Source organism: Spermophilus citellus (genome assembly GCF_964194105.1).
Source record: "Spermophilus citellus genome assembly, chromosome: 3".
Taxonomy (NCBI): domain Eukaryota; kingdom Metazoa; phylum Chordata; class Mammalia; order Rodentia; family Sciuridae; genus Spermophilus; species Spermophilus citellus.
In genome coordinates this window covers 116,155,908-116,179,566 of record NC_138184.1, presented here as the reverse complement: position 1 = coordinate 116,179,566, position 23,659 = coordinate 116,155,908, and the positions used below count along the sequence as shown (strand labels likewise).

Below are 23,659 nucleotides of genomic sequence, written 5' to 3'. Positions count from 1 at the left end.
GGTTTTGTTTTGTGCTAAAGTTGCACATATTTTCAAGTCAGCTCAGCAAAATGCACTTTTGTCTATTTTTTCCTACAGTCACACAGCCACAGGATCATTACCTTATACCTCTGACTCCGGCAAAAACTGATGCAGGTTTGTATGGTAAGTTTGTTGGATGTTTTACTGGTGCCAGTTAGAGGAGGTGGATTTCCATGATCCTGGTAGCAGCCAAGGTTTCCAGGCACTAGAGAGGGGATGGGAGAAGAAGAAAAAGAAAAAAAATTTGCAACATCTGGCTGTGAATCACTGAGAAGAAAAAGCAAATTGTGCCAGGTACTTTTATCTCAGCCAATATTTCCACTCCTGAAGTATAAATAAACTAGCAGCAGCTTTAAAAATGGAAGCGCCTCTATTTTATGCTAAAAACCATGTTTTTGTTTTATTCTGAAGAATATATGAGATTCTTAAACAAACTCTAAGATGCTTTTTTTAAATACTTTTTTTTTAGTTGTAGATGGACACAATACCTTTATTTTATTTATTTATTTTTATGTGGAGCTGAGGATGGAACCCAATGCCTCACATGTGCAGGCAAGTGTTCTACCACTGAGCCACAAACCCAGCCCTTTAAAAAAAAATTTTTTTTTAAATTTTTAGTTGTAGATGGACTTGATAACTTTTAAAATTTATTTTTATGTGATGTTGAGGATTGAACCCAGTGCCTCATGCACGCTAGACAAGTGCTCTACCATTGAGCCACAACTCCAGCCCTACGATGCTTTTTAAACCTTATTAGTATTGAGAGGGCTGGGTGTGGTGGCACACATCTGTAATCTTAGTGGCTCGGGAGGCCTCTGAGGCAGGAGGATTCTGAGTTCAAAGCCAGCCTCAGCAAAAGGGAGGCACTAAGTGGGGATGTGGCTCAGTGGTCAAGTGCCCTGGAACACCCCACCAAAAAAAAAAAATTGCCATTGGTGGAGATTCCCTGAGATCTTTTGGTGAGTGAATACGTTTCTTACTGCTGCTGAGACAAAATTACCACAAACCTACTAGCTTGTAACAACATACACTTACTATCTTTCCATTAGGGGTCAGAAGTACTAGATGGGTAATATCAGGCTAGCATCAGGTGTCCTTCTTGGAGTCCTTCTTGGAGGCTCCAAGGTAGAACCTGTTCCTTGCCGTGCCCATGTCCTAGCAGCTGCCCCTATCTCCTGGCTGATGGCTACACCATTCCTCTCTGGGGCCGTCATCACCTTCCTTCCCTCCTCTACGTCCACTGTCACACTGCCTTCTTAAGCTCAGATTCTGCCTCTCATTGTTGTAAGGACAACATGATTATATTAGACCCAGGATAATCCAGGATAATTTCTCCACTGCAAAATCCTTAAACACAGCAGCAGAGTCCCTTATGCCATCTAAGGTCATATATTCACAGACTCGGGGGACTTAGAACATGGACATCTTTGGGGGGGGTCATTATTCAGCCTACCACAGTGAGCACAAAGTTGTGTTTCACAAATGCACATCAGATGGTTTGGTCTAGTAAAAAAGCTATATCTGAGGGCTGGGGTGGTGGCTCAGTGGTAGAGCGCTTGCCTAGCACATGTGAGGCACTGGACTTGGTCCTTAGCACCACATTAAAAATAAATAAATAAAATAAAGGTAATGTGTCCATCTACAACTAAAAAAAAGTGATATTTTTTAAAAGGTGGTCATGTATAACTAATTAGAACAAATTTTAAAAAAATTAAAAAGCTGAATCTGAGAATAAAGGTACCAAATGTGGTAGACAACTTTCAAAGATAGACCTCAATGATCCTGCCATGGACTAGATGTTTGTATATCTGATGACGTAATAAGAAATATGCATTTGGTTTCTGCCCCTGGTTCCTTCCACAGTGCTCCCAATCCCTTGGAATTTCACAGGTGGATTGGAGCATCTTTTGTTCTAATGAGGCAGCTCTTGGTGGGCTCCTGAACAGCCTCAGGATGGGCTGACCAGTAGGAAGACCAAGCCGTGGTAAGACTGCAACCTTCAGTCCCATCCCCCTTCTTCAGGAAGGGGAGACTGGAGCTAATAATCATGCTGTTATGGTTTGGATGTGAGGTGTCCCCCAAAAGCTCAAATGTGAGAAAATGCAAGAGGGTTCAGAAGGGAAATGACTGGGTTGTGAGAGCCTTAACCCAATCATGAATTAATCACCTGATGAGATTGAGTGGTAACTGAAGGCAGGTAGGGTGTGGCTGATTTGGGAATAACAGACACTTCTGTTGTCAGAAGTGAAGTGTGTGAATACATAGGAAAAATATGTTTTTCTCTTTTACCACCCTCGAATGTGTAAGTGGAAGCCTGACTCCCCAGTGTGATGGTCCGTGCAGGAAGGGCCCTTGGGAGATAAACTGGGTTAGATGAGGTCATAAGGGTGGAGTCCCCACAATGGGATTAAATGCCCTTAAATGAAGAGGTCAAGTCCAAAGCCCTCTCTCTTTCCACCATATATGGGAACAGCAAAAGATGGCTGTCAACACACCAGGAAGAGGGGGGCCTTGCCAAACACTGAATCATTGGACACCTTGACCCTGAACTTCCAAGCCTCTCTAACTGTGAGAAATAAATGTCCACTATCTAATCCACCTAGTCTGTGGTATCTCGCTATAAGCAGCCTAAACTGCCTAAGACAGGTCCCTACCTCCTAATGTTCAAACCCTCCCCTTGACTGTGGGTGGGACCAGTGACTTGCTTCTAACCAACAGAAGATGGCAACATTGATGGGCTATCACTTCTTTGATAGGTTACAGAAGACTGACTTGTCTTGCTAGCAGACTCTATTGCCTTCTCAGTTTCTATACCTGAACAAAGCAATACACCATGAGGCTATCTGGCAAGGAACAGAGAGTGGCCTTCAGCTAACAGCCAGCATGGAACTGAGACTTTCAGTCCAACAGTCCACAAAGAATTGAATTCTACTGACCACTGTATAAACTGGAAAGCGGGTCTTTCTCCAGTCGGGCTATCAGGTGAGACTCCATCTCTGGCAAACACATTGACTGTAGCTTAGTGAGACACCTTGATATAGAGGGCCTAGCTAAATCAGAGCCAGATTTTGTAACTCATAGACTATGTGAGAAAATAAATGTGGGCTTCTTTAAGTTACTAAGTTTTGGGATAATCTGTTACACAATAATAGATAACTAGTACATCTAAATAACACAGACTAAATATATATTTATTGAATGAAGGAATGAACTCATTGTGGGTCATAGACAAATCACTCTGGACTTTAGTTTTACATTGGTGTTATTAATTTTGGAATCACTCTACTATTTAGTGAAGTCCTTTCCCATTCTCTGGCTTCTCATAATTTATATAACTGATTAAGCACGAATGACCTCTGGTCCTAGAAGCACTTCAAGGTCAGTTGAAAGTTATGTATTATCAATTCCAAAGTGACACCCATGCAGAGTCTTAAATGGTATTGTTCCTTTATGTTTAAGATTGAAAAACAGCACTGTCCAGTTTAATCAGCTTTATCTCCACATTAACTTATTATTTTTCTTTCTTCTTTGTGGTACTGGGGATTTAACCCAGGGGTGCTTTACCACTGAGCTACATCCCCAGCCCCCCTTTTTTAATTTTTTATTTAAAGACAGGGTCTTGCTAAGTTGCTTAGGGCCTCACTAAGTTGCTGAGGTTGGCCTCAAACTTGGGATTCTCCTGCCTCAGCCTCCTGAGTTGCTGGGATTACAAGTATGTACCACCATACCCAGCTCCATGTTATTCTTTTGAGTACATAAAAATACACACACACACACACACACACACACACACACACACACACACACTTTTTATTTCTTTAACTATCAAACCAGCTCATTTAAAATTGGCAGGAAGTACTCTGCTAACCCAAATATTCACCCTTCCCCCTTTGAGCCAAGTGGTTACCCTTCTCCCTTGCGTCACACATGGTTCAAATATAACAAATGTGGCTCACCACACAAATGTTAAAATGCATCTTTCGGAAACAAACCAAATCTCTATAGTAGCAAATGTAAACAGAATAGCTCCGGCGGCAGGAGTCCAGTGTTCAGTGGGGGCCCTACTTGGGAATGTCTGGGTCTTAGGGTTTTAACAATTGCAAAGAGTTAAGCATCTCTATTCAGGGGCATAGGAGTTATGATGAGTTTGTTAAAGGGAACTTACATATGGAAACCTGCACCATACGTTAAATGGTTCTTAATAAGAATTACTTGATCATCATCATTTTGGTCGCTTACTCTGATTTTTGTTTCATTTATTCTATTATGCTCACAAATAAGCATGTTATTATGTATTAGTTTACAGAAAGCCTAAGGCACATAGTCATAAATGTTACAGTTAGACATCAGTAAGGCTACGGTTTGCAGCTGGAATCTATAAGATTTATTCCCAACAATTTGGTGAGCAAATCCAGACAGCTCATGTTCCAACAAGGCAGGGAGGTCCCACCACACCATGAGGGCGGACTGCTGGGAATCAGCCTGCACCCTGCTGCTGTGCTCGCCGGTTTGAACATCAATGGCCTGAGGTACCATCCTTGCCTCCCAAGTCCATCCCGTGACAAACAGTGTCAAGTCTGCCTCCTGAAAATCTCACACAGTCCACCTTGCCACTCCTGGAATGCAGACCCACGTCTCCTCCCTCCTAGACCACAGCCTGGGACTCCTATTCCATCGCCATTTCTAGGCTCTCCCACTCTCATTTAGGAAGCACATGCACCAGAATAATCTTTCCAGCACATGCCAGGCAGAATGCATGGCAAGTGCAAAAGCATGAGGCAAGAACAACCTTGTCCTTGCAGGAACAGTAAGTAGCAAGCATGACCAGTGACAGAGGAAGGGAAAGGCAGCAGTGGTGGGAGAGCTATGAGGTTCTGCCCCAAATCCCACAGCTCCCTGGCTGCTCCCCACCTCCATGAGGTCCAGCCTTTCTTGTACTGTACACAAGGCCGCACCCCACTTGTGCTGCTTCCCTGCCTCCCCCCACCAGCATGACCTTCCCCTCTAGCCCTTGACTCTCATTCTGTACGACAACCAGGTTGCAAGTTTCCAAACACACCTTGCTCTCTGGTCTCTGGATGTTTGGACTTGCTATTCCCTGTGCTGAGAATATTCTCCCCTTAAGTCTTAAGACTGCAATCTGAAAATCATGAGCTTGCTTATTCTCTCTTTTTTTCCCCTTGAAGTTCTGTGGCCCTCACGGCCTCCCCACCCTACCTCCCTAAAAAACAGAGGGTTTCAGGCCATGCCGTTTGGTCCTACAGCAGTCTATGCTGAGTTCGATTCCAAACATCTATTACTTGCTTCTCTCCCCAAATAACCATGAACAACTTGTATCTTCAACATACTACTGAACTGGTCCCAGTCACACAGCAGTTGCTCTGTGACTCTGCTGAATGAACAAGCTAAAATCACGGGGTAAGTGGGAAAGGTCCTTCTTAGGCAGCATCAAGTGATAGGGTGAGGTGGAGGTGAAAAGCTGAGCTCATCTATACAACAGCATCCACTAAAGCTAGTACTCATTGTTTTTGATTCTTTCCTGCTCATTGTCTTCTTTGACTATCTAGAAACTGTTTTGGATAAATGAGCTTTCCATAAAAGTTACCTATAAAACTTAAAATCATCATCATCATCATCATCATCATCACTTTGGATGAAACCTTTCCAAAATGTACTAGATATGTCTTTTAAAAATTTAACATAGTTTAATTTACTTTATATTTTTCTTGGTGACTTGAAATCATCAAAAATCCTTCACCAAAATGGCCCCAGACTGGTGTGCTCCTTTTACGTACGCTCTTGTGTCTGACTTTAGCAGTTAATTTGTCTTCTTATTTGCTGACTCCGTTTGGTTTGCTGTGTACTCACATGGTGTAGATAGAGAGTTCTGGTCTCTCTTCCTTTTTTTTTTTTTTTTGGTACCAGGGGCACTTAACCACCAAGCCACATCCACAGCCCTTTTTTTACATTTTATGTACAGACAGAGTTTCACTGAGTTGCTTAGGGCCTCGCTAAGTTGCTGAGGCTGGGTTTGAACTTGTGATCCTCCTGCTTCAGCCTCCCAAATTGCTGGGAGGCTTGCACCACCGTGCCTGGCTCTTCCTCTTTTTATAAGAATATTAAGCCATCATGGCCTCATTTAAACCTAATAATCTTCTAAGGGTCCCATGTCCAAATATCACATTAGGGATTAGGACTCAACATATGAATTTTGGGAAAACACAAACATTTAGTCCAAAACAGTTGCTGTCACTATTAACGATGCTTGGAACCTCAGATCTCTGAGATGCCCCTTTTAGTTGTAATGACTTACTACCACTTACTGATCTACTACTATCAGGCTCGCAGTCTGCTTATTCTCGTCTTTTCTAAAAAAAATATTTTTATTAGTTTTTGATGGATCTTTATTTATTTATATGCAGTGCTAAGAACGCCTCACACATGCTAGGCAAGTACTCTTACCACTGAGCCACAACCCCAGTCCTGCTTATTCTCTTCTTAATTGCTTCACAGACTTAGAACAAAACTATGGAGCTTATTAGAACTGTATAAAAATTAAGAATAAGCCAGGTGTGGTAGCACACACCTATAGTCCAGCTACTTGGGAAGCTGAGGCAAGAGGATCGCTTGAACTCAGAGTTCAAGACCAGCCTGAGCAACATATTGAGTGTCTGGAGCAGTCAGCATTTTTTTGTTTATCTGTTTGTTTTTAAATTTTTTTTTGCAGTTGTAGATGGACATCATGCCTTTATTTTATTTATTTTTTATGTGGTGCTAAGGATCGAACCCAGTGCCTCACATGTACTAGGCAAGCACTTTGCCACTGAGCTACAGCCCCAGCCCCTTGTTTTTAATGTGCTTTTTTATATTTTAAAATTGTTTTTAGTTGTAGATGGACACTAAAAAGGACACAATACCTTTATTTGTTTTTATGTGGTACTGAGGATCAAACCCAGTGCCTCACACGTGTAAGGTGTATGCTCCACCACTGAGTCACAACTCCAGCCCCTTAATGTGCTTATTTTATTTTTTATTAGTGCATTATAGTTGTACATAATAGTGAAGTTCATTATGACATAATCATACATACATGCAATATAATTTGCTCCATTTCGGCCCCCAGGACTTCTTCTTTCCCTCCTCTTCTCCCTCCCCCTGTGTCCTTCCTCTGCTTACTGGTCTATTTTATTTAGTGCTTTTGTAAACTGGTGCTTTATAGATATCCATTAAAGGTAGAATCCGCTGTGGTATACTCAGATAGGTATGCACCATAATTTGGTCAATTACAGATGGCATTTTGCATTGAGACAAACCCTAGGATTTATCTGGCCCTTCTATCATGATCTTTCTAAGCTCAGTTTCATAAAGAGTGGAGTGAAGGAGAATTCAGCCCTCAAAAGTTTCTTGTGAAAAAAAAATGAGATAAATTTCTAAAAGTTAATACTACAAAGCTTGGCAGGATGCTATGTGCTGAATAAAAACAGTTTACTATCATTATACATAATAAGGGTTCATCATTTACCACACAAACAAGGACAACTTGCTGAGTAATAAAAAAGTAAAAAAGCATTGATTTAAAAGACAAAATCAAAGGCAGCCACATCAGAAAGTAGTTTTTCTGGACACTAAAGTATTAATCTCTTACATCTGTCTAACATACGGTGCACTTCACATGTGTCATCTTACATGAAGCACTAGCCCTATTTGGGAAAGCAGAAGAAAGGACATTATTCCTATTGGACAAAGACCAGTTTAACAGTGTGAAGGGACTTGTATAGGGACATGCATGCTGGAAATGGAAGGCCAGGGTAAAGTCTATGGGATTTTTTTCCTTGATGTTCCCTCCCTCTTTTCTTCTAGGGCCGGCCCGCAAGCTAAATGAAAGTGACTCCCTGAGATTCCCAAGGTGGCCACCCCCCTAACCTCTTCCCACCCTCCCAGGGTGGGTGGGGGGAGATGGGGGATGGAACCAGGCCTGGCACATGCTGGGGAAGCACTCTACCACGGAGCCACACTCCAGCCCAAGGCTGAGTTCTTACACATGTGGGTCCCTCAACACTCTGCACCCTGAGGAGAGCCTCTAAAACAGCATCAGCCTCTGAGGGGTGCCACTGCCCTCTGACTCGTACTGGAAAGTGTGGCTCCAAGTCTCGCCAGAGAAGACACGTCATATTGTCTTCAAAAGCATTACTGGTCAACCGATTGGATTTCCAGACTGGGTCCCACCCTGTGTTCTTCCCAGAAACAGGGAGGAAAAGTCCATTTGAAAAAGGATATTTGTTCTCAAATTCCTTCTTACTTTCAAGGCCACTTTAAAGTCCTTGTGGCCTGGTCATGCATTTTTCCTTTCACCGAAGAGGCTTCATTGCTTGCACTTTTTAAAAAATCATCTTAACATACAAAATGGACCCCTTGTTTAGCATAGTTGAGGCTTCAAAACTCATGACAATTAAGTACAGTCATCCCCCCTTATCTGCAAGGAATAAGACTCCCCAGTGGATGCCTGAAACCACAGATAGGGCTGAACCCTGTAATTTCCCTCCTTTACAAACATACACATATTTAATGCCTTTTCCATCTTGACTAATAGCTTATCATATACTGTGGCCTTAACTTTTGCAGTCTGAGGTACGACAGCAAAACTAGCATGCATTTCTTTTTCCTTACTTACTATTCCACAGACAGAAGAAGATTCATCCTTACTGTGATCATAGCAACCTTAGCATATGATTTTTTTTCTTTCCTTTTTAAGTTGGGAACGTTCCCCACCTTTTCACTTAAAGGAAGCACTTTATGATTCTCTTGGCATATCCAAACTGCCAGCATGACTACTTTAGAGATTTGGAGCCATTATTAAGTGAGGGCTATTTGAACCCAAGCACTTTGATACTGTGACAGTCAATCTGATAACTGAGATGACTATCAAGTGATTTAATGGGCAGGTAGCAGAAACAATGTGGATACACTAGACAAAGGGATGATGCACATCCCAGTTGGGACAGAGCAGGATGGTGCAAGATTTCAACATGTAATTTAGAGTGGAGTGTAATTTAAATTTATGGACTGTTTCTAGAATTTTTTTTTTCTCTTTTCTTAAGAGATAGGGTCTCACTATAGTGCTTTGGCTCAAGTGATCTTCCTGCCTCAACCTCCTGAGTAGCTGGGTCTACAAGTATGTGTCACCATGCCCAGCTCTAGAATTTTTCATTTGATATTTTTGGACCATGGTTTACCACGATTAACTGAAGAAATTGAAACCATGGATAAGTACAGACTACTATACAAAATTCTCTTGCAATTTTCAAAGTTCTTGGTCAAGGTAAAATTTTAGAGGCAGCTGTGGGGAGATAGTCCACCCTTCAGATTAATCCAGGAACTGGATTGTTGCTAAATTGCTTAGAGCCTCGATAAGTTACTGAGACTGGCTTTGAACTTTCAATATTCCTGCCTCAGCCTCCCTAGCCCTGGGATTACAGACATGTGCCACTTTCTTTTTTTTCAGTTGTGAGTGGACCTTTATCTTATTTATATGCAGTACTAAGAATAGAACCCAGGGCCTCACATGTGCTAGGTAAGCACTCTGCCACTGAACTACAACCCCAGACCTATTCTTTTACTTTCACAGGGAGGTTCTGGGAAACCAGGCAGGCTGGTTAAATACCCATAACACTCGGATATAACTGTGGCTTTGTTATGAAGATGCTGCACACACCACCATGGGGGAGTGGGGTGGGGCTCCTGGGACAACAGTCCTTCTCTGAGAACCACCTATTACTCATGTTACCTTCTCAAAAAATCCACTCCCATGACTGCCTCTGGCTGGGGACAGGTCAAAGGACCCATCATCCTCTGGCCACAGTTGACTCACACTGGGGTCACCAGGCTCCTTCTCCCAGGAAGCTGGCATTGGGATCTAGTCAGTGAATTGTAGACACTAGACTTGTAAGGATCTGTCAAGTACGAGTTGAGGATCCCAAACTCACGCCTGGACCACATGAGTGGACAAGTGAATTGATCCTGCTGATATACAAAGAGGAAGAAGAATGGATGCCAAGCTAAGAGACAGGCAGAGAAGGGATTCCATGGGGCCCAGTGAGAGGTGGTGAGAAGGGCATGCCACCTTCCTAGGTACTTGGGATGGAGGGTTTAGGTTCTGTGATTTACTCCTAATGTCCTTCCAATAAATTCCTTTTGCTCAGGTTAGCCTGGGTGAGTTCATCCAACAGAAGGCATGCCAAAGACAGCAAAAGTTCAATTGAATTCAAATGATCTTTCACATAAGAAACACCCCTGACAGATGCTATGCTTTCTCTTCCAGTGTTCTGATCGGATCTGGGACATTTGCTTTAAGAAACCAGAATAAGTTCTTGTCCTCTGTTTTAGAAAACTTTTCTTAGCTCTGTAGAGCTCCTTTTATTATTATTTTTATTTTTTGGTATCAGGGAGTAAACCCAGAGATGCTTATTAACCACTGAGCCACATCTCCAGCACTTTGATTAAAATTTTCCATTTAGAGACAGAGTCTTGCTAAATTGCTTAGGGCCTTGATAAGTTACTGAGACTGGCTTTGAACTTTTAATATTCCTGCCTCAGCCTCCCTAGCCCCTGGGATTATAGACATGTGCCACTGTACCTGGCTTATTATTTTTTTCTTAAAAGTAAAATCTACTTCTTCAGACACAACTCCTGTGCTTTAATTATTTATTTTATTTTTGAGACAAAGTCTCATTATGTTGCTTAGACTATCCTCAAACTCATGGGCTCAAGCAATCCTCCTTCCTCAGCCTGAGTCGCTGGGACTACAGGCACAAGCTCTGCTTTGTGTGTTTTGCAACTGGGGGATGAACTCAGGGGTGCTCTAACACTGAATTACATTCCTTAGATCATTTTATTTTTTATTTTGAGACACAGTCTGCCTAAGTTGCTGTGGCTAGCCTTGACCTTACAATCCTCCTACCTCAGCTTCTCAGGTGGCTGGAATTATAGGCATGTACCACCACACTGTCTAGCTCTGCTTAGTTTGTCCTTTAGCCCTGTGTTGATATCATGCTCTGCCCCAGAGGTCCTAGGCTGGTGCCTTTGTAGCTCATTTCTTCCCTCTCTGGAATAAGAACACATGAGATGGTGCAACTGGTGTCCTGTGAGAGGACCAATCATTTTCAACACTTCATTCACAGAATTTATGGGTTCAGTATGAATCCACCATATTCTCCAGCCTGTGACCATGAGCACCTACACTCTGTTCTGTCCGTCTGCAACATCTGTTGCACACCCAATAGCTGCCATCTTGGTCCAAGTCTTATCACAACATGGCCTCACCTACTGCTATATATTTCTCTCTAAACTGGGCACAACGGCACATGCCTGTAATTCCAGCAACTCAGGAGACTAAGGCAGGAGAGTCACAAGTTCAAGGCCAGCCTCAGCAACTTAGCCAGGCCCTAAGCAACTTAGCAAGACCCTGTCTCAAAATAAAAAATAAAAAGGGCTAGGGCTGGGGTTGTGGCTTTGGGCTGGGGTTGTGGCTTAGCGATAGAGCACTTGCCTAGTATGTGTGAGGCCCTGGGTTTGATCCTCAGCACCATATAAAAATAAATACATAAAATAAAGATATTGTGTCCAACTACAACTAAAAAATAAATATTTTTAAAAAATAAAAAGGGCTGGGAATGTAGCTCAGTGGTAAAGTACCTCTGGTTGCAACCCCGGTACCCAAATAAATAAATAAATCTCTATACATAAAATGCTCCTTGTTGGTCACTCTGGTTCTTCTGGCAGCCTTACTTTTGTGCCTCTGAGTCTCATATTAACTCACTTATATACAGAAATAAGCACAGCTTTTTCGTGAATTGTGAAATTCTGAGTTCTTGCCTTGGGAGGACTGGCAGCTTCTGCTTCCTCTGTGAGGGAACCCAGTCACCATATGAGAAGCCTGAATACACTGCTGCAGAGAGGTCACTGAGCAGAGGCAAGAAACCATCTCGAACCTCCAGGTCTGGCAGGGCTCCCACTGCAACCACCTCATCAAGCCTAGGTGAAGGTAGCAGGGAGCCTTGCAGCTGAAACTCCACCAGCCCATGGACATGGGGGAAGTGATAAACTGTTGTTGCTTCAAGTCACTCGGGTTGAGGTGGCTTATCATTTGGTAATAAACAACTGAAACACCCTACTTGACAAAAGTTCGGTCCAAGTTCAAAAGGAATGATACAGCTGAGAAGAAGAGCTCAGTGTGTTGACTTGGGCTGTTTTTTGTTCTGTTTTGTTTTCAGGAACACCACAAACATCCCAGGCAAGAAGACGCAGAGTCATTTTTTACTCTTCCTGCTGTTCATCCCTCATATATTCCACTTGTCATCAAGTTCAGTCTCCTGTAAACGCGGCTTGGATTTAACCTTTCCTGTCTAATCTCACTGTTGCCATTGCGGACCAGACCTTTATTCCCAGGTTTGGAATCTACACCCATCCTCTCTTCTCCAGCCTTCCTTTCTCCAGTCCATCCTGGAAGTGGACCCTGGGCTCCTCTTCTTAGATGAAGGCTTTCAGCAAGTCAGTCCCGTCTTCTCAGCTCTGGCTTCCAAGGTCTCATCTGGTTCCTTTCAGTCCACTTGGCCACTCCGGGCAGCCTGGATCCCAGTCCACATGCACATCATCCCATGCTCTTCAAGCCTCTGTCAGCCTGCCCTAACCTAGTGCTCCCTGCCCTATCCAGCCCTGTCACCTTTCTCCCAACTCCCACGATCCTTACTGAGATCCTTGTCTTCGAACACTCTCGACACTCTGTTTCATAATTTAACACTTATTCATATAGTTGGGATGCTAGTTCCCAATTTTATTCTACATTTATAACTCAGATTTCTGAATTCTAATTACATCAGAAGATTAAGGAATTCTTTCTTATGCTTATGTATGCTCCTTACAAGCAAGTGCTAGTGTAAAAATTCTCAGTAAAGTCATCCTTATGGATCTGAATGATTCTTCCTTTTTAAATTACAAATGTGCTTTAGAATATTCTGTGTGTCAAGGAAAAAGTGTCCATTTGGTTTAAAAAGTCTTTATTGGGATGGGGAATTAAATAACATCTGCTATAAAAAGTAACGGAGTTGGGGATGAGGTTGTGGCTCAGTGGTAGAGCGCTTGCCTAGCATGCGTGAGGCACTGTGTTAGATTCTCAGCAACATATAAAGGCATTGTGTCCATCTACAACTACAAAGATATTTAAAAATAATAATAATAATAACGGAGTCCATACCGGATATGAAACCATAATACTGCATTAGAGGAAACTGGGTGAGGTGGAACAGGCCTGTAATCCCAGCTACTTGAGAGGCTGAGGCAGGAGGATCAAGTTCAAGGCCAGCCTCAGTAATTTAGCAAAACCCTGTGCCAAAATTAAATATAAAAAGGGCTGGGGATGTAGCTTAGTGGTCAAGCACTCAGTGTTCAATCCTCAGTACTGGGGGAAAAAAATAAGAAAACAGCAACAACAACAAATGTGGGGGCTCTTGAGTCCCCTGAGATGAGTGCTACATAAGGTCCTGTGAACTGGCCGCTGAAGCAGCAGCTAAAGGACCATATCAAGCCCCAAGTCAGTAGGATAAAAAGGTATGACCAAAAAGTAAAATCGGGCTTAGTGTGGTGGCTCACGCCTGTAATCCCAGCAACTCGGGAGGCTGAGCAGGATTGTGAGTTCAAAGCCAGCCTTCAGCAAATTAGCAAGGCCCTATGCAATTTAGCAAGACCCTGTTTCAAAATAAAACATAAAAAGGGCGGGGGATGTGGCTCAGTGGTAAAACACCTCTGGGTTAAATCTCCAGTACCCCCCCACCAAAAAAAAAAAGAAAAAGAAAAATCAGGTCATCAATAACATATTCTGGGAATCAGATGGCAGGAATATGCCAATGGTAATCCATTCCCAGGGGAAAGCAAACCACCACTGTACCTACTGATACTTTCATGCCTAGTATGAGCCAGGTCCTGTACTTGGGGTTGCATGCATTTTATTCATTTAGTCTTCAAAATAATCAGGACACCAGATGAGAAAACCAAGACTCTGAGAAGAGTCCTTCTGCCTAAAGCTATTAAGTGAATAATGATCTGAGCCTAAGCCAAGGGATTCTGAAGCCCACATTCTTTCCAGTAGCTTGTATTGTATCTCATGGGAAGAGATATGACTTCATAGGACTAGGAAAGAATATTTAGAGAGCACCTGGTCTGGCCTCTACTGTGCTGGGTGGAGGAAGACTAATAAAATATATGGTTATTTTAGTGGCTGCCAGGGAGATGCTTGGATGCGGGGTGGGGGAAGAACCATAAATTCCATCATCACCCCTCTACAAATAAACACACAATCCATGTAAAATGAGCGTGCCTGCTATGCAAATGCAGGTCCACAGAAATCCTCTCTAATTTAATCTCTGCTTCACAGGAATTCCAGAGCTACCCTGGCTTCTGCCTCTGAACAGCTTAGTCTAGTTAGGAATACAAAAGTACTCACAGAGAGCAAGAACAATCAACACTAAAACAGGATTCTGACAAGGACAATTTGGGTAGTCATAAAGGTTTCAACTGGACAAAAACAGTAAGTAATTATAATTGAAACACAGAAGAGGGACCACAAAATTTGTATTATTCCTGTCACTTTCAATATTGCTTTAGCTCCTGAGGAAAGTGGGAGGTTTCATTTTGGCTGCAAAGCAGAAATGATGAACAGAGCTATGTCTTGAGAGAGAAGGTGAGTTTCAACCACAACAGTGAAACGAAGTGACAGGAAAGCCCCTGAGGCCTGCACAAAGCTGCTGATGCAGTGTTCTGGGCAAAGGGTACAAGCTGGGGAGCCCTTTCCCAGCTGAGAACAGCTGGGCAGGAACACCCTGCAGAGAAGGCCCAGCCTCCTAAAGGGGGGCTCTGCTGTGCAGTAAATGCTTCCTGGATACCAGGGCAGCCTGCTTTGCTCCTGGGGCTGGGGATTTCCCAAACCCAAAGAAGAAAAGAAAATGACTTAGAGCTAACAGCATGGACTGCAGACCCTCTGTCGCCACTGAGTTAATCCTCTGCTTTCCACAATGTCAAAAAGGCAATCTTAATAATTCAGCATACTATCTGAATTTCAAACTTTAATTCCCAAACAATCCACAAAGAAAATTCTAAAGAATGACCTCAGGGGCTAGGGATGTAGTTCAGTGGTAGAGCACTTGCCTAGCATGAGCGAGGCCCTGGGATCCATCCCCAACAGGAAAAAAAGAAAAAAGACCTCAGTGGTAGCCCGCACCAACTTTAGAGCCCCTGTCTAGAAATAAAGGAAGGGAGGCTATTCTCACGTACTAAAAGGAAAAGGCACTCGGCTTAGGCTTACTGAGAATCCTAGATTCAAATCCTGTTTGAGTACAATCCTTGACAGAGCACCTAACCATGGAGCTACAGATTTTCTCATCTATAAAATGGGGGAGGGAGAGTGGACACACTACCGACTTCCCCGAATTGCTGAAAAAGTTAAGATAACGTAAATGTGAATATTTTGTACATGGTAGGCACTTGACAATAGTGAAAAATACTGAACAGCAGTGCTGACATCAAGATGCAGAAAGTGCTGACAGAAAGAAAACATTTCTACAATTGAGAGACCGCCCTGACCACCACTGCCAAAGCACCCTTGGCTTTCTACTCAAATTCTTTAAGGCAGCTTTTGAAACTCCTTACTAGGGATCCCAATAGGAAGCTTTCAAATCCTGTTTAGGGGGCTGCATTTTTGTAAGGCAAATACTAACAGCTGAGGAAAACAAATCTATTTTAACCAGACCAGGACATTTATTTAGCTAAAGAGAACTTGAGGTAACCAGCTGAGACTGACCCGGGATTCCACGTGGCCAAGGTGCCTTTGCTGGCATGCTCTGAGAGCTGGTCCCTGTGAAGGACACTTATCATGGATTACAAAGGAGAAAGCTCACCCCAAATCCCTAGTACAGGCTTCAGGAGCTACGGAGGAATGTGTCCTTTGAACATATAGCATCTCCTCAGCCTCCTGGACCAAGTGCAGGCTCCTACCAGACCACAAGACCCCTTACCTGGTCTCATGGTTATCTACTCAGAGCTCATCTCTTGCTCCTTCCTTCTTAAAATTTATGTTTCCACAACACTGACTTGCTTGGAATTCATCAGCGAGCACGAGTATTTGTTTCCTTGCCTCCAAGACCTCTCTACCTCTGCTCCACCCAAACCTCCACCTAGACCCTCACTACTGAGAACAGCTGGGCAGGCATCTGGCATCCCAGAAGTCGGTAAGGAATGGAGACTCCCAGGCACACTCTAGACCTACTGAAAAAGAATCTGAATTTTAATGAGATCTCAGGTGACTGAATACACTTTAAAGTTAAGAAGCTCTGTGCTAAGGCCCTACTTCTTGGACAAACGGGTGGCCCTGTTTCCCCCTCCTTGGGCAGATCCCACTCTTTAGTGATCCCAACCTTTTGCTCACGTCACCATGGAGTATTTTGTATGTGCTCCTCTGTTCATGGATCTGTCTTATGTCCTAGAATGGTGGCTCTCTACAAGTGGCAGGTTACACCATCATTTTATCCTCCATGGATACAAGGTCTGGTATATGGTCAGAGCTTAAGGAGCTTAACTTCTAAATATGTTTCAAGTTTTTGTGATTTTAAACCTTGACCTTTAATATCTAACTTTAATAACTACTTCAATAATGAATAGTTCTAATAACTTTAAATAACTAATAGTTTTAATAAGTTTAATAGCTAAAACTTTTTCTTCTTCTTTTTTTTTTTTTTTTTTTTGGTACTGAGGATTGAACCCAGGGGTACTTAACCATCAAGCCACATCCTTGGCCCTTTTTATATTTTATTTAGAGACAGGATCTTACTGAGTTGCTAAGTGCCTCGCTAAATTGCTGAGGCTGGCTTTGAACTCACAATCTTCCTGCCTCAGCCTCCCAAGCTGCTGCGACTACAGGCATATGCCACCAAACCTAGCTAATAGCTAAAACTTTAATAACGAACTATAACAATGAATTCAGATCCTTGTGAGCAACACGTAAAAGTAATATGTGACCGGACTGAGGATGTGGCACAGTGGTAGAACACTTGCCTAGTATGGGTGAGGTTCTGGTTTCTATCCCCAGTATGGCCAAAAAGAAAAAGAAAAAAAAAAGTAACATAATTTAGGTTAATCATGTTACATATTTCAATCTAAATACTCTGAATGTTACATTTATGTTTTGTTGTTGCTGTTGTCTTTGATGCTGTGGATTGAACCCAAAGGTACTTTACCACTGAGCCACATCCCTAACCCTTTTTATCTTTTATTTTGAGACAGGGCCTCACTAAGTTGCTTAGGGTCTTGCTAAATTTCGGAGACTGGTGTTAAACTAGTTGACCCTTCTGCCTCGCCCTCCTGAAGTCCCTGGGATTATACATATATGCCACTATGCCTAGAATACTTGTGTATTTTTAAAAATATTTAAAATATTCTAAGCTGTGGAGTGATGCACATCTATAATCCCAGATACTCAGGAGCCTGAGGCAGGAGGAACATGAGTTTGAAGCCAGCTTGGGCAATCTAGCAAGCCCCTGTCTCAAAATAAAATATACAAAGGGCTGGAGATGTATCTCTGATAACAGCATCCCTGGGTTCAATTCCCAGTCGAGTTGTAAATCAATAAATATAAAATAAAATATTATAACATTAATTTAAAATTTTAATCAGTCTATAGTCAAATGTCTGTACCTCAAAAATGAATTTTGCCAGGCACAGTGGTGCACACCTATAATCCCAGTGGCTTGGAAGGCTTAGGCAGGAGGATTGCAAGTTCAAAGCCAACCTCAGCATTTTAGCAAGGCCCTAAGGAGCTCAATGAGACCCTGTCTCTAAATAAAATACAAAAACAGGGCTGGGGATGTGACTCAGTGGCTAATGTCCTGGAGTTCAATCCCTGGTTCTAAAAAAAAAAAAAAAAAAAAAAAAAAAAAGACAGAGAGAGAGAAGAAAAAAGAAATTTTTATAGCTGAATTTCTTTTTTTAAAAATTTTTTTTTAGTTGTAGATGAACAAAATATCTTTATTTCATTCATTTATTTATTTTTTAAAATATTTATTTTTAGTTGTAGTTGGACACAATACCTTTATTTATTTATTTTTATGTGGTGCTGAGGATCAAATCCAGGGCCTTGCATGTACGAGGTGAGCATTCTACTGCTGATCTACAACCCCAGTCCCTCATACATTCATTTTTTTATGTGGTGCTGCAGATCAAACCCAGTGCCTCACCCGTGCCAGGGAATCACTCCACCACTGAGCCACAACGCCAGCCCTAGGTGAATGTTTTTTAGCAAACAAAAAATAGCTTCAAAAATGAGAAGGTAGGGGGGACTTCCGGCCATGGAACCTCGCTCACCTCAGGGGCCACCCTTACTTGTGGAGATGCTTCAGCATCATAAGGACCTTGTGAGGCAATCATTCTGACTTTTGAGAAATACTGATGCTGCTTCCAAAAGCCTCCCCTGCTTCATCCTCCTATTTTTCAGTCTACTAATATGGTCTTACATACTGTCGACCAAGCAAGATTTATGCAGCCCTAAAGCAACAGGGGAAACCGATCAAGGACTAGACCTCCAAATCTGTCAGAAGTTGAACAGGAATGGACCATCAATCCCCACTCTGCATACATGCCATTTCCTTTTGAAGATTCCCGGTCAAGTCTGCTTGTTGGCAGTGGTAAATGATCCCAGGACTTTGGACACCCCATGGTCTGATGATGGGATTAATACCTCCTGACATACTTATACCCTAGCACAGCATACTAGGAGGGAGAAAACTGATCACCTATGGTCTCAACACTCCAAATGCAATCACTTAGCCCTCTAGTTTGCCCGTTTAAATAAAATTACTTAGAAATATTATAAACCTAAAAAAAAAAAAGAGAAGGTAAATTTCTCATGCCAGTGTCCTTAGGATCAAATCAGCTATGTGAAGAAAACAATATTTTCCTTTAAATGCTATTTATAGACCACTCCCCCACTCACAATTATGCAATTCACTTTTTAAAATCATCACAAAACTTTTATGAAGAACCCACAGGTAAAACAAGAGTAAAGCAAAGGCATATACGGTCCACACAAAATGTCCCTCAAAAGAAATGAAATGAAAGGAATTACAATGGTGAGGATGATTATGTAATAAAAGAGAAATATGGAAAGGATTTTAGGCCTCCCCCTCAAAAACCAAACCAGGGCTGGGGCTGTAGCTCAGTGGCAGAGCACCCACCTTGCACATGTGAGGCACTGGGTTCAATTCTCAGCACTACATAAAAATAAATATACAAAATAAAGATTAAAAAAAAAAAAAACCCAACAGGACCATGAAATCTAGAGGATGGGATCTAGAGGGATGTTAAAGTCGATGATGTTGGAATTTGCTTTTAAAATCTATTTTTCCTGGCTCTAATAAGAACTGAGTTTTCTAAGAAACATACTGGCAGAAACAATTTGAGGGCCAAATCCAATTACCTCAGAGTTATTCTCCTTTTAATAGTAAGTTCTGATCCATGCTCCGTAGGTCAAGAGCACCATTCAAACTTCTCTTTGCCCCTTTTGAACCGTACTTCATCACTGCCTCCTGCTTGTTGTAGGCCTTCTCGTAAGAAGCCAAGGGGCAGAGATTCCGGTCTCTACACAATGGCCCACCATTCAACCCCATTCTGCTTTGTCCCTAAACATTCATTCCCCTTGGCTCCTGCTGGGCCTGTTATATTCAGATATGAACTTTCCAGGAACCTGATCATGTCACAGGCCTTTTCCTGTATGACAAGTTCAGTGCTAATCATGAACAGTGGGCTTTACACAGAGGGTTAGTATTAATCATGAAAAGTATGACTCCACATCCAGAAATAGGGCAACACTGGCCTAAAAGAGGCAAACTGCATCTCTGTTAAATCCACCAGGCTATTACCAAGCTCTCTTGCTGCAGAGAGCACAGAGGTTTTCCTCATCTGTGTTAAGCAGACACACTGGAAGCACAATATTCTGCCAGATTCCAGGTCTGAGGTTCGGCTTAATGGGGAGCGCCCTGGTGACCACAAGGTGAACCAAAGGGTTTTCCAAAGAACCAAAGCTAGACACCACTTACCCTCCAACCCCACAATGAGGTGCTATTCTTATTCCCAACTTTTACAAGTCTCTTTACCTAGAGCATTTGAGAAGGTTATCAAAGTGCAATAAAAAAATGGAAAAAAAATATTTAATTTTTTTCTTTGGGTCAGTGAGGAAATATTACAAATTAGAGATATGCTAGGTGGTATGTATTATTTTGCTATAATTTACTCTTTTGGAACCTAGTTTCAATGACCACATGAATCAGCTCCTACTGGCCCAAATTATATTTTATAAATGTGAGTTAAAGATTATCTTTCCACATAAAAGTGCCCAGATTGAAATCCACTCTTCGTCATTCCTGAGAGAATGACACAGACTGGTAGTAAAAGACCATCTTTGTGTAGAACAAATGGACCGAGGAAAATCTACTTTCCTCTCCCCTGCCCCTTTCTTCTTTACACAACTAGAGCCAGACGGAATGAGATGTTTTTTCATTTTAGAAATTTGATTAAGCAGACTGGGCAAAAGCCCACTCTTCTGGTCTTTACAGTTTTCTCAATTTGGGGACTGAATTAAGGCACACTCAAGTTGGAAGATGGTGAAGCGGGGCCTCAGGCCAGGCAGTAGTGGCATTTGAGTTAGGGAAGGCAAGAGCTGGCCTGCAGCAGCTTCAGCAGCCCTTTCTTTTTCCTTGAAGCATGAGAATGCAGACTGCTGCTCGGGGCCTGAGGGAGAAGGGGCCCAGGGCCCAGGGCCCCTGCAAACCGCCCTGTCACTCTATGTGCACATGCCTCTTGATCTGAGCAGTGAGAGAGCTGCAGGGCAAAGAAAAATATGAAACAACAAGGAAAAAATAAGCTTGCAGACTTGTTAGGAATGAACTGTCTTTTTCTTCGGCTTTAGGAAGCTCACAACCCTGTTCCTAAATTCCCTGTTTAAAAATACATTCTAGGGCTGGAGGTATAGCACAGTGAAGTGGGTTCCACCCCTAGAGCCAAACACACACAAAATATCAAAAATTTGTATGTATTCTAAATACTACATTATTAATTTTTTTATATAGTTGTCCCTCTTTATCCTCAGGTTCTATACCTGAGGGTCCCACATTCATGGATTCAACCAACCATGGATGAAAAACATTTTTGGGGAAAAAAAACTGCATCCACAGTGAATATGTACATTTGTTTTCTTGTCATTATTCCCTAAACAATACAATGTAACAACTACCTATACAACATTTACATTGTATCAGGTATTATAAGTAATCTAGAGATAATTTAAAAGCATACAGGAGAATGTATATAGATGATATGCAAATACTACACATCTTATATAAGGAAGTTGAGTGTCCACGGATTTTGGTACCTGTTGGGGCTCCTAGGACCAGTCCTTCTCAGAGACTGAGGGATAACTGTAGCACCAGATTCATTTTAGTTTCCATACTTTAAACCTTCTGAAACATCTTTCTACAATATTTTCTATCTTGTTTTTCTTTTGTTTTGTTTCTACATTGTTTTAAAGATTATTTTGCTGGGCAGGGTGGCACATGCCTGTAATCCCAGTGGCTCAGGAGGCCGAGGCAGGCAGATCACAAGTTCAAAGCCAACCTTTGCAGTTAGTGAGGAGCTGAGCAACCTAGAGAAACACTGTCTCGAAACTAAAACAAACCAGACTGGGGATGTGGCTTAGATTTGTTAGGTATGAACTGGGTTCAATCCCTGGTACCATACCAAGTAATGATAATGATAATGATGATGATGTTGTTTCTTTTTAAATATTTTTTTAGTTGTAGATGGACACAATGACTTTATTTTATTTATTTATTTTTATGTGGTACAGAGGATTGAACCCAGTGCCTCATGCCTACAAGGGCAAAAGCCCACTCTACCACTGAGCCACAACCCCAGCCCAGATGTTGTTTCTTTTTAAGATTCTTCTATACCATATACTCTCTAAAAGGTCTAAGTGTCCTTTTGCCTTGGTACCCTGCATATAATAACACTGAATACAGGAATAAATGAATGAAACAGTTATAAAACAGGTCTTTTTAAAAAAGGCTAAAGAAAGTCATTAAGAATTATTATCATAAAAATCAACAGAATACTTTACCCTAATGTGGGTAAAGTATGGGCATTGTATAGTATTTAACAAGTTATTTACTAAGTATCATTTTTCAGGGGATCTTTTCAAAACCAAATAATAACATGTTTTCATAATTTAGCTTCAAAATGCTTAAGAAGGTTCATTCCAAAAAAATTTATTCCCCAAATTCATTACAAAAAGTGCAAATTTCCCCCACACCAGCCTGATATTGAGCTATTGCCCTCTCTAACTATGAAAGAATTAACATGAGGAAATTAACTAAGAATTCTCACTAGGCTTACCCATCCCAGGAACCCAGGGAATAGGGTGCTGAGGAAATGGGCATCCCTATTTCTGAAAAACCTCAAAAAATAAAACTCCTCAGCCCAGGATGGCTTCTCCTTGCACCTACTTCAGGAAATCCGCCAACCTGAACTACCTGTCCTTTGGCCGTGACCTTCCACTCTGCACTTAGTGCACAGGTCCTGTACATCATCAGTGGGACATTAGTCTTACTCTGGCACGTAGGAATCTCGCAGTACTTCCAGTAGACACCGTCCTCATGCTCTGCCACATAGCACCAGGGGCTCACATCTCCATCCGGGTTTCTATTGGGGAAAAGGATACAATTGATAACATTGCTGATGTTTTAAGTTTACTGGCTCATTGCTTTTCTATTTTACAGAGAAAGAATTGCTTTGGGTCCTGGTTATTTCTAATAATTGGCATATATCTCAATGTCCTCTCTTATTAAGAAGGAAAAACAGGTTAATACTACAAGGAGAAGCCTATCCACTCTGACATGTTCTTGGGGCTGGGGAGAAGTGAGCAAAGCTCCAAAAAATTCACCAAGATATAATGAGGACAACTGATCACTAAACCAACTGTGCCAGACACTGGGAACACAGAAGGTGGAGGTTCAACAGCTGAGTGAACACAAAGCTAATGGGATGTGAACTGACACAGAATGGCATTTTGGCATTTGGAGGTGTTTTTTTGTTTTTGTTTTGTACTGGGGATTAACCCAGGGTACTTTACACTGAGCTATATTCTCAGTCCTTTTTTTTCTTTTTAAATAAATACCTTTATTTTACTTATTTATTTATTTAATAGCTTTATTTATTTATTTATTTTTATGTGGTGCTGAGGATCGAACCCAGTGCTTCGTACGTGCTAGGCAAGTGCTCTACTGATGAGCCCCAGCCCCAGCCCCCCAGTCCATTTTAGTTTTTATTTTGAGACAGGGTCCCACTAAGTTGCTTAGGGTGGCCTTGAACTTGTGATCCTCCTGCCTCAGCCTCACGAATTGCTTGGATTACAGTTGTACACCACCATGCCTGACTCCAATAGTATAATATTTAAAAGGTAAAATAAGAATTCACAAAATATAGACCCCACTGGCAAGTTCCCACTAGGAACAAGCTGGTCATCTCACATTTGACAGAAATGGGTCCTATT

General features: G+C 42.0%; 1 protein-coding gene across 5 annotated transcripts in view; it reads right to left on the bottom strand.

Moving 5' to 3' along the window:
- KREMEN1 (kringle containing transmembrane protein 1) overlaps positions 1-23,659 on the bottom strand; it is a 68,980-nt gene that overhangs the window by 20,051 nt on the left and 25,270 nt on the right. For all 5 annotated transcript variants that reach the window (XM_081283646.1, XM_081283645.1, XM_081283647.1 and 2 more), the window contains exons 3-4: positions 22,718-22,809; positions 102-226 (exon numbers count right to left, since the gene is read on the bottom strand). In XM_081283646.1, coding sequence (XP_081139772.1) covers positions 102-226; positions 22,718-22,809 — 217 coding nt within the window. The remainder of the gene's footprint in view (positions 1-101; positions 227-22,717; positions 22,810-23,659) is intronic.